Source organism: Diadema setosum, chromosome 11, assembly GCF_964275005.1.
Source record: "Diadema setosum chromosome 11, eeDiaSeto1, whole genome shotgun sequence".
Lineage (NCBI taxonomy): Eukaryota > Metazoa > Echinodermata > Echinoidea > Diadematoida > Diadematidae > Diadema > Diadema setosum.
Genome location: NC_092695.1, coordinates 4,199,982 through 4,212,347, shown reverse-complemented (window position 1 = coordinate 4,212,347; position 12,366 = coordinate 4,199,982). Strand labels below are relative to the sequence as shown.

The window sequence follows — 12,366 nt, the reverse complement described above, 5'->3', positions numbered from 1 at the left end:
TGTTGCAGTCTTCTGTATTTTTTTTATCTATAAACACAAATCTAAAAGTATAAGAGCTGATGTAATAACATATAGAGTGTGTGGCAAGAATGTATATAGAAATGTTTGTAAGTTTTGATGAACTTTCTTCACAAAATATACATGATGGACACACATGCAGTGCATGGGTCTGCAAAGGTAGCCTAGTAATGTACTGGAATTTACGGTGAGCCCCGAAAAAAATTCAATTCAAAATCTAACGGTCAATAAAGATGTACTAAATGTTACCTTCCACTTTCAATACTTTATGGGAGTTTCTAAAATGATACTCTCTTCAACATACCACTGTATTTATACAACTCTTCATTTAAGGCATGCAAATGGGATTCCCTACCTTTAAAGGATGAGTTCACCTTCATAAACATAAGGATTGAGAAAATGTAGCAATACTAGTAGAACACATCATTGAAAGTTTGAGGAAAATCGGACAATCCGTTCAAAAGTTATGCATTTTTGAAGTTTTTGTGCAGTAACCGCTGGATGAGGAGACTACTGCAGTGTACAATGTCACATGCGTACAACAATATAAGGAAAATATAAAGAGAATTTCACAAAATTTCATCTTTTGAAAAAAGTACACATTCCCTTGACTCATTACCAAGAAATGTCATGGGTATATTATTCCCCCTACAGTCCATGGCAGGGCTGGCGCAGTGTTTTCAAAAGTGTAGGGGCCCACTTCCGGGTTTCATGTGCTAACAAGCAAAAAAAAAAAAAAAAAAGGTCCTCACCTCATTCTCTCCCCTCCCATTTTAGTGCCACTAACATACGTACGGTTGAAAAAAAAGTGTGGGGGCCCCCGAGCCCCCACGGCTGCGCCGCCCCTATGTACATGGGCCAAGACCTGAAAAATGGGTTGTTGGTACCACCTGAGGTGGCAAAACCTTTTTGGTGTCAGTTTGTTTGTCAGGCATAGATATGCTTATCAAGCTATGATAACATTTCCAAATGAGTAGCTTAGTCATAATAAATGATTTTTTAACTAATTTGGTCTCGTTTTTATATCCCTATACTTCTGAATCGAAACTAACCGCTACCAGTATACAGAGAAGGGCTCACACGGGTGAATAATTCCCCATAGAGATGTGTGTTAAAATTCAAATTTCAAAAAATTCTGTAAAATAGCTGGGAGAAATGAGGTGTTTCATCTTCACTAACCTGAACAAGTGAGATATTACCTTTCATCCATCAGATTTCCAGGGTGGGTTGTTCTGCTCTAATTCTGTCCAGGGGTCCGCAAAGCCAGACTACGAGTTCTTGTCACTCAAAAAATCACCTATTTTCCGTACACGTACCCAGTGAAATTGTAGTCCCCTCAAATTCCATCAGAAAAGCTTTCATCTTCCAACTAAAATACAGTTTGTAGAGGAATTCATACTCAATATCTACAGCTATTCAGTTTTTTTGCCAAACGACATCATTGATTTTTAATCAATTTTTTTCTTCATTTATTTGGGTATCTTTGGTACGAATTTCTGAAGGGGTTTGGGACAGTCCCATTTTATTTACAGGTGTGAGCCCAGAAGAGCACTGTCTTCCGAATGTCCACAGGTGTGCAGTTGTAAACGTGGTGCGCTTAGTCTTTATTCAAGGCAGCAAAGGGAATATCCAAAGGGTTATGATGTCCACAGCTGTCACACGGTGCACTTAGTCTTTATCTAGACCCATGTACCTTTATCATATCTACAATTCCTCATAAAATGATTCTGTTTTTATACTACCCTATCAACAAATACATCAGTTTTAATCAAAAATCACTCTGTTCATTTACAATATTATTCATTATAATGTATCATAGTGTACTGGTACATTGTTTTTGCATTAATTATTTTTTATTGTTGGATGGAAATAAAGCGACAATGGCATGATGTTAGCGTTTTCACTGTAGCGTTTTCGCCGGAAAATGATGAATAATTGAATAATACGGTAAAATTCACGAGGAATTGGTTTTTTGGTGTTGTTAATTTTAGATAAAAGGATATACACTGTATCATAAGCTTTGGTTATTCCCTTCGCCATCTAGAATAAAGACTCAGCACTGTGGACATCATAACCTTTGGATATTCCCTTCGCTGCCTTGAATAAAAACTAAGTGCGCCGCATTTACAACAGAACACCTGTGAACATACCATAAAGCAGCAGTTTACAGCTCTATGGAACATACAGGGCTCACACCCGTAAATACAATGGAATATCCCAGACCCCTTCACAAATTCGTACCAAAGATACCAAAATAAATGAAGAAAAAAACTAATTAAAAATCAATGATGTACATGTAGTTTGGAAAAAAAAAACTGAATAGCTTCAGATATTGAGTATGAATTCCTCTACAAATTGCATTTAGGTGCAAATTCTGGTGGAATTTGAGGGGACTATATTTCATTGGGTACGTGTACAGAAAATGGGTGATTTTTGAGTGACAAGAACTCGTAGTCTGGCTTTGCGGACCCCTGGAGAGAATTTGAACTGAATTATCCACCCTAAGAATTTGATGGATGAAAGCGTATCTAACTTATCCAGGTTAGTGAAGCTGAAACACCTCATTTCTCCCAGCTATTTTACAGAATTTTTTGAAATTTGATTTTTAACACACATCCCTATGGGGAAATATTTATGGGTGTGAGCCCTACAGAAGACAGTGCTCTTCTTTGTATTGCGTTTAGTTTCGATTCAGAAGTATAGGGCTATAACAACGAGACCAAATTGGTTAAAAATTCATTCATTATGACTAAGCTACATGTACTCATTTGGAAATGCCCAACAAATAAAATACCAAAAAGGTTTTGCCACCTCAGGAGGTACACTGTACCAATAACTGGCCTGGCCCATGGACTACTACCTCTAGAAAGAGGCAAGTCAAATGCTCTTTTGTTATGTGAAAAAAATGAAAATATGTTGAATTTTCTTTACATTTTCTTTATACTGTTGTACTCAAATGACATCACAAGCTGTAGTAGTCACCTCGTCCAGCAGTTCCAACACAAAAATTTTAAAAATTCATAACTTTTGCATCGATTGTCCAATTCTTCTCAAACTTTCACTAATGTGTTCTACTTATATTGATGCATTTTCTCAATCCTTATGTTTATGAAGGTGAACTTGTCCTTTAAATGCAGCATATTCCATAAATCATAAAAAAAATCAATCGAATCGTAGAATTTTTTAAAATTGAAGCAGATGAAGGGAAATTTTCTCTGCTTTCAAGCAAACAACATATTCTGGGATGTTTTCCAGCTCTAAAAAAAGTTAAGAGCCTCCATACGAGACTAGTCATCCAGTCACTCTCAAAAACGATAAAAATAGCAAATTACCTCATATATCAATAAAAATTCATTAAAAATACAAAAACCCTGATTCATTCAACTTCTTCATAGCCTGCAGAAGCTCCTGTCCGCAAGCAATGTCAAACACTGCCAAAGGTGGCAATTTTCCACTTGACTGATTTGTAATGATTTTTTTGGTAAAAAATAACATTACCTCATCTTTGCGCGAGTTGAGCTCACATGAGCATGGCAACCGCGTGTGATTACTTGGCACATCGATAATGGCGCGGTGCATGCGTCGAACACAGCGCGATACAGGATTGCTTTGCTCTTCATCATCTCCGTTGTTGCTGGATTATTGATCTTTACATAAGTTGGGCTTACGTAGTATATAAATTGCAGAAAATCGCCATGATCAAGGCGCAAGGTATGCTGGTTGTGAACATCCTACCTCGCCACACAACGACCACAAAAATACTTTTAACGCTTCCTTCAGAGCCTTGAATAGAAGGCTCTGCTTCCCTCATCCATTAAAGGGGCATAGTCCCGGTAGTGTAGAGGGCGATGTTACAGAGACTCCAACCCTAAGCACCTTCTGATCTGGAGATTCTCCCGCCTGAAACCCCTAGAAAACGGGAGACTCCAACTTGATGTGCGCGAAGCGCATATCACGAGCGCAAAGTTCCTTTTTTTTTTTTCATAACCCTGTGATATCATCTCGCGAATATGCATGACTAAGCGCCCCTGTCACTACATTCTGTCCAAAGATAGTAGAGATAACAAGATAGGAAGGCGCTCGATAACAATTAATGGACACAAAATGGCTACCCTACATGGTGATACAAAAGAGAGCTATTTAAAGTATGGTTGGGTGTTCATAGTACCGGCCACCTAACGTTTTTCTATCAATAGAAACGTGAAAAATCTCACAATTTGCCTGAAATTTTACTCACATGTGGAGAAAATACTCCGGATTCACAAGCGCGCACTGAAAATGCGATTTGAGGTACGCGCTCTAGATGGCGGCGGCTTCGGACGTGTGGGGTGTCATTTTTTCCGCACTCAGTTGCCCTGTTTATTTCAACCGACCACCCTGACAATACGTATAAAGGGCACTTAAATGCGTTTGTTTCGACAGGCCGCTGTTTTTCTAGCCGTCATTTTTCCCCGAATAATATTTGAATATATTTTCAATCCCTCGATATTACTTTTGAACTGAATGTGAAGGACTGTTTGATGAATTTGAATTGATTTTCATTAGGAAACTTTTCATCGTAATTGAAATAAATTAGATGAGTCGGTTTGTTTTTTCACATTCATTTCTCGTTTCTGCTTCAACTTGTACGGTCATAGCAGGCGAGAAAATAATTATGTCATGTGTATGTGTAACGTGTGTGCACAATCGTACAAGCGGCGTTGACAATTTTGCGGTCAAAATCGTCAAATTTATTACGGAAGGATACTCTACATCTTACAACGAGTCAGCAAAGGTAGACCTAGTTATGTGTAGTTACATGATAAATCTTATTCGATTTTGCTAAATTTCGTTTATTTAGAGGGAATACTTATGTTTTCGCCTCATTTTACTCGGTATTGTAGCGTAGCCCAGTGAAGAATCAAACACCGTTGCGCGTAGTCCCATGCGTACATTTTCTTTCTGTACGCGCAATGCTATTATAGTGCGCGGTCGATTGATATGGACCCGGTTGGTGTGTTGAACACCTACCATACAAACTCAGTACACCTGGAAACATCATTCATTTCCAAAGGTAGTGGTATTCTTATTATCTTAAAAAGATTTGAAAATTCTGTCCTAAACGAGATTAGAAACCAAAGATGCTAGCTAATAAGACAGGAAAACAAATGGAAAGTGCACGGTCCTCAAGCGTATACGCACATCACATGAGACGCGCTGCCTTGACGCTTGATATAAATACTGTAGCAGCAGCGGCTCCAGGGACAGCGCGTCTCAGGTGATGAGTGTCTTTGCCCGAGACGTGCTGTCTTTGCAGATGTTGAAATGATGCACAGGATAGAGTGCGTCAGCATTTTTCACGTACCTTTGTGGATCAAGATGTCTGAAGATGTTCGTCCCAAACATTTACACATGTCGCACTCTGAAATCCCGCACATATAAGCACTGTACGTATAAGAGTATACGTACGCCACACATGTTATGCACACAATAAAGGCCGGCCAGCAGCCTGAAATAGAAGTTGTTTTACAGGATTGACAGCGCGTATAGTAGCGCGCGACGCACTTGTAACAACTGATTGAGTGCGCACTGCTAGTGCAAACATTGTGACGTCAAGCCATGCATGTTAGTGAGAATTAATACAAGCACACGTGACTCATTTCAGCGCTTCCAATTGGCTACATTCTTGAACCCATTTTAGAATGTTGTTTATTAAGCGTTTTGATTGTGAGATCAGGTTGTTGCCATATTTTTACCTCCACAAAATAATCCTTATTACCGGTACTTTAAAATCTCGTTCTTCAAAATAATGCCCTTAATTTTGGAAATGACTGTTTCGATATGTACGAGTTTGTACTTAGATCTCTTTTGTATCGTCATGTAGGGTCAGCCAATGTGTCCATTTTTATCGGGGTCCTTCATATCTTGTTATCTCTACTACCTTTGTTAGAAACTTAGAAACGTGTGTGTGTGTGTGTGTGTGTGTGTGTGTAGGTGTGCGTGTTGTCTCGTGTACACATTTGTACAACTGATTTTACTACTCCTGATATACGATATATGGAGCAAGTGTGTATAGTATTAGTAACCAATCACCCATATGATCAATCTATACAGAACCCTGACCTTTGACCCCATGACCCCAAATTTCCCTAGATTACCACTGCCAGTCAGTACGCATAAATGAAGATGCCTTGAACCATTTTCAAGATATAGAGATAAAAAAAAAATGATAATGTTAACTTGACCCTATAGACGTCATGACCCAAAACTCTCTCTATAGTCAGAGAATCTTTATTTGGTATACATGTACTTGGTTTCAAGAAAATACCTTCAGGCGATACACAGATAATAATGGAGGAAATGGCTAAATTTTGAGCATTTGACCTTGACCTTTAAAGGACAAGTTCACCTTCATAGACATGTACAGTAGGTTGAGTGAATGCAGCAATATTAGTAGAACACATCAGTGTGAGTTGGAGGAAAATCAGACAATCTTTTCAAAAGTTATGAAGTTTCTGCTCACTCAAGGCTGGATGAGAAGACTACCCGTACTATAGCTTGTGATGTCACGTGTGTATAACGATGCATATAAAGAAAGAATAAAGAAGATTCAACTTATTTTCACTTTTCTCACATAACAAAAGAACACTTGACTTCTCTCTCTGTAGCTCAGAAGGCAGGTTGAATAATATTACTGAGTACCCTTAACATACAACATGTATGTCAGCAACAAGTCAAAGAAATGTGCACTTTATTCAAAATGTGAGGTTTTGTGAAATTCTTTTTATTTTCTTTATATCGTTGTATGCATATGACATCATACACTGTAGTAGTCTTCTCATCCAGCAGTGACTGCGCAGATACTTTAAAAATTCATAACTTTCGAACAGATTGTCCGATTTTCCCCAAACTTTCACTGATGTGTTTTACTAATAATGCTGCATTCACACAATCCACATGTATATAATGAAGGTGAACTTGTCCTTTAACCTTGGGCATGTGCACCAATGTTGTATTGTACAACTTTGCCCCCTCATACTTATAAATTTGCCAAGTTTTATTAGGATACCAAAGTGGTACATGTACCCCATTTTTTTTTTTTTTTTTTTTTTTTTTTTTTTTTTTTTTTTTTACGCTGTTATCAAAATTGGTCACGGAAAGAAGGACAAGCAGATGTTAGGACAGACAGATGGACAGACAACAAAAAAAAACAAAAAACATGATGCCTCTGGCCACACTTTGCAGCATAGGCATAAAAATTACATGTAATATTTCTCATTCACACAAATTTGTGTTTTTAGCATTTCAACCACAGAACTACATGTATGTGGTTCATGGTAAAAGCAGAGCTACCAAGTCTCTGCGTGAGACGCTAGCATTTAGGGGCCATTCACGATCTCACGCATGGCACCCATTTTTCTCATGCATCGGGCGAAGTCTGCAACTTGGGTCTATAATATAACAATGAGCATAGCTCAAAAGATTAAAGTGATAGTTGCAATTGAAGGTATATTTCCCTTTTGTCCTTCAAAATAAGAAAAACTAGAAATGTCGCTTTGGCGACTGGTATGCCTCCGCCATAATGCATGATTTTCCCAATAGGTCTAGATAGTACATGTGGACACTGTGTGATTACATTTTTCACAAAATTGGCAAAATATTGGAATGACAAGTTTGTCACAAATGTGTTGAATGTTCACCTTCCTTGACGTAGGTTTAATTGGATGAATAAGAGAGTATGTATCTAGGGATTTAAGGACTTTAACTTGACTTTGACCCATTCATACATTTAGGCATTGAGTAATTTTCAAGGTACAGGTGTGGAGAAAAAGTGCAATTTCTGAATTGAATAGTAAATTGTTACCATTTTCATCTGGCCCTTGACCCTAAAATTCATAAGATAATTACTTTCAGGTAGAACATGCATAATGTACTAAGTTTCAAGGTAACTTGAGCCACTTCCGAGATATGGAGGAAAAAGTTAGTTCAGCACTTTCACTTGATCTTTGACCTTTTGACCTTTGAGGCAAAAAGAGAAAAAAAAAAACTTTCCAGAGAATTTCTATTAGGTTACACACGCATACACCAAGTGTAAAAAATAACCCTGCTGGCATTGCATGAATATGAGGGTAATAGTAAAATTTTGAAGTCTTGCACTTGACCTTTGACCCCATGAACCCTACATTCTCTAGATAATCACTTCCAGTCAGTACATGTATATACTATGTTCCATGAAGATACCTTGAACAATTTTCCAAGGTACGGAGAAAAAAAAGAAGTTTTAATATTTTTACTTGACCTTTTGACCTTTGACCTCATGACCCAAACTTTCACCAGAGAATCTTAATTGGGTAATACATGTATACACTAAGTTTCAAGAAAATATCTTCAGGCATTCAATAGATATGGTGGAAATAGTGAAATTTTATGTATTTGACACTGACCTTTTGACCTTTGACCTTTGACCTCATGACCCAAACTTTCACCAGAGAATCTTAATTGGGTAATACATGTATACACTAAGTTTCAAGAAAATATCTTTAGGCATTCAATAGATATGGTGGAAATAGTGAAATTTTATGTATTTGACCTTGACCTTTTGACCTCTGACCTTGAGCATGTGCACCCAAAAGTTGATAGGCACAACTTCACCCCCTAATACACATACATGCCAAGTTTCATGAGGATACCTCAACAGGTTTCGATAGTTACCTTGTCCACAAAATTCATTACGGACGGACGGAAGGACGGACGGACGGACGGACGGACGGACGGACGGACGGACGGACGGACAACCCGAAAACATAATGCCTCCGGCACCACTTCGTGGCGGAGGCATAAAAATAGTCACTTAAGTATGCACCTGATCGCATCATTAAGAGCTAAAAATTGAAAAAGCTCCATACTGGGAGGCCACAGGGGGGAAAAACCTCCCACACCCTCGCTCGCGCGCACATTTGCATGCCGAGATGCCGAGTCATGAAAATCTCACACATATATAAAAAATTTTTGAACTTGGCATCCTGTAAAAGTGAGACATTGAGGATATTAAGATATTGAGAAATCCTGTTCATTACCTTGACAAGCCATGACATATTTGGGAGTTTGCGGTTGAAATTCAATATCAAAATTCCTACAAAAGAAAAAAAAGTTGTTCCAGCAGGATTTTCCCTTTGCAATAAAATTCAGTAATGACAAAGTTGCCTGTTATTACTTCAAATGGATTGTCACTAAGACCTTCGATGTTGTCATTGATGGCACCTCCCAGCACAGTTGTGATGATTTCCATTTCTAGGCTGTACACATGAAGAACAGTCTGCTGTGTTTTCAGTATGACACATTTATAGAGAATTCATTTCTTTGGACAATTCCTTTTGTACAGAGGAAAAGTTGAAAATGACAATCGAGTAATCAACATGTCCAATATTAAAATTGTTATGAAAGATAATAGAAATAAACAAAATTTAGATTTTCCCTTCAAAGAAATAGAATGAACCAGCAGTGCTCTTCTTCCTTCCTCCCTGAGGTCAACTGAACTGGAAAGGAAAATATTAAATAGACATGTAACCTCACGAAGTAAACAGCTTGTGGTCACAAAACCGCTGGGGAAGTGTCGCAGGACAATGGTAATATCTCACCTCAGAAGTCATCAAATGATTAAATCTATACAGCAAATTGAAGGAGAAACTATTCTGTAACTCGTCAAATTAGTTATTTGGGGTTTTATGGAGGACAGAAATGTGAAAATAATGTTGAAACTTGACTTCCAATTTACAGAAAATGTTGGTCTCTTAACAAGTGCTATTTTTTCACGTTTTCCTTCATAGCCCAAAAATGAAACTTTGGTAGGACTGTACATGTAGTCTCCATATTGTGTTCCAAAATATTTCTTCTGTATCATTTGGCGCACAGTTATGCTGGGAAAAGAAAATCAAGATCACTGTGACTTGCAACCCAAGTAAAATACATACCGGTAGCATATGCAGTCCGATGTATCAGTTTTCTTGCTGCATAAAGAAGTTGCATGCGTATTTGCAGGATTCGTCTCTTGCCTGCTCAGGTGGACCGAATACAACCGAACACTGTCGCCATGTGCCTAACCCAGCGACAATTGCACTGTATCGCCAGGCCTATATCATTGATAGAAGGTTGTCTACCACCACCACAGTAAAATTTTACTTTTTGAACTTTGATTAGTCTAGTTAATCAGGGTGTACGTCACAAGACCGACATCCATGGATCATTCATATGGCCCACTGCACTAGTTTTATACAGCCCATGAGTCATGCAGCTCGTGATTTCAACACTAAGGCCCTTGGCCCTAGCACATTAAAGATAAACCCCGTTTTGTTGCACAACCTGTAGTAGGCTGTACAATATCTGTCGAAGTTGCAGGCTGCTTTTACCTCTGACTAGATATAGCGTTGGTCTCACAGGCTGCTTTTACCTGGTCTACAGTGTTGAACTCAGTCATGGGTTGTCCTGAGTGAAGGACTAGTTGTGTGTCACTGTGAGCTGTATACTATGACTCATGGGTGTCTGTCTTGTGGGATGACCCCGTTAATTTAGTAAATTAGACCCCCTACCTCATTTCTGATAATGTCCCCAAACACAACGATGACAGCCTCTTTTACTTTGGGCGACACTTTTAAAAGGGCACGTATTCCCTTAAGGTATTGATATTCAGCAAAATAAGAGAGAGCTCTTTTGAGTGGACATTCTCTCCTGTCTCCTTGGGCCGCCATTTCTTCGTTGTGTTCAAGCTCCGTTTCTTCCATGTCATCCTCCTGATCTGTGCTGGTCACGTCACCCGCAACGTCCCTTCCCACATCCATCTTTGACTCTGTCTCCATCGCTTCATCATTTCTGATATTTTTTACAGACCCATTTCTAGATGTACTTTCACCTCCACCTGGCAACAAAGTAGATTCTCCATGCCTAGTAGTAGTGCCAGTCGCGGTACTTGGCTTAGGCAATTTTGATGAGCTGTGTGTTAACCGAGAAGATACAGTTGGATTTGTTTTTGATCTTTCAGCTTGTGGTAGAGCTCTCACTGTTGGAGAGGCTTTTTTACTAGGTCGAGGTCTATACTCTGACGGAAGAATTCTGAAATCCTTCTCTCTTTTCTTATGTCCCCAGCCTTTTCTGATCGTCTTTTTGTTGAAGATCTTCCTACAGGTGTGGCAAATGAAATTATCCAGATATACTGTTCGCCCACAGAGTTGAAACGCTGTTCCTGGAGTCGTCATAAGACTTAATCTTGTCCTTCTATAACCACGGGAGGTTTTTTCAAAGGGGTTCATGCACATAACACACTTTGTCGGATCGTAGTAAGCCATTTTTTATTTTTGTTGTCGTGTGGTGTCGTCCGGATACGCGGTCCGCCGTCTCTTTGCTATCCTAAATTCTTATTCGCCTACCTATTCCTTAGACCTTAGATCCTCACTCGTCATACTGATTTCAGCTTCTCACACGGTCGACAGTATAGGGAGGGCAGTGCACTGCGTGTTGTAGTCACTCACTGTAGCTGGCGGAAGGGTAACACCGGAGCGGGGCCCCGTTCGCGATCGGTACGGGTTGGGGTCGTTGGTGCGATGCATGCCATGGTCGGCGGAAGACTCGAATACGAGATAGATGTTCTAATGTACAAAAGATCGTTTTATCAAAGACACTAATTATGTGGAATACTGTTTGTCACACCATAGATAATCCACAGTTAAAGAGGTACACCTCAGGATGGAAGACTTTACTAGTGAGTACGGTGGAGTGGCGTCCAGGCCGGTGCATGCTTACAACTACAGTCAAACCTGCCTTAAGCGGCCACCTGTACCTGTACCTACCTGTCTATTGACCGATTCGGGTTCGTTGAGGGCAGCAGAATCTTTAAACAGGATCTTCATTTTGAGAAGTATTTTCGACACCTTAATGATTCACAGGCAAAAATTTTATGTAAATTCCGTTGCGCAAATCATAAACTGCCAATTGTTTCTGGAAGATACAATCAGATTCCAAGAAACGAAAGGTTTTGTACCCATTGTAATGAAGAGGAAATTGGTGATGAATTCCACTACCTTTTTCAGTGTAGACTCTTTAATGAACAATGGAAGAAATACTTAAAAAAATATTACTGGAAATACCCCAACACTATGAAGATGGATCAATTATTTAATTGTCAAAAGAAAACAATCCTTTCCAATTTATCCAAGTTTTGTAATTATATAATGACACATGTTTAGATTATTAGTATTTTTTTATCCTTTTTGCAAATACTATACATGCCTTTTTTACAGGCTGTGCCTTCTTTACAATTGATATGTAACTTATTTGTCTTTCCATTCTCTCCTCCTTTTTTCTTCCCCTCTCTACTTC

The 12,366-nt window shown here is 38.9% G+C and overlaps 1 protein-coding gene across 1 annotated transcript in view; it reads right to left on the bottom strand.

Annotated features, from left to right (window-relative positions):
• The window catches only part of LOC140234805 (uncharacterized), a 73,909-nt gene extending 62,005 nt beyond the window's left edge, over positions 1 to 11,904 (bottom strand). The window contains exon 1 of the mRNA XM_072314842.1: positions 10,584 to 11,904. Coding sequence (XP_072170943.1) covers positions 10,584 to 11,336 — 753 coding nt within the window. The 5' untranslated portion in view covers positions 11,337 to 11,904. The remainder of the gene's footprint in view (positions 1 to 10,583) is intronic.
• Positions 11,905 to 12,366: the final 462 nt, after the last annotated feature.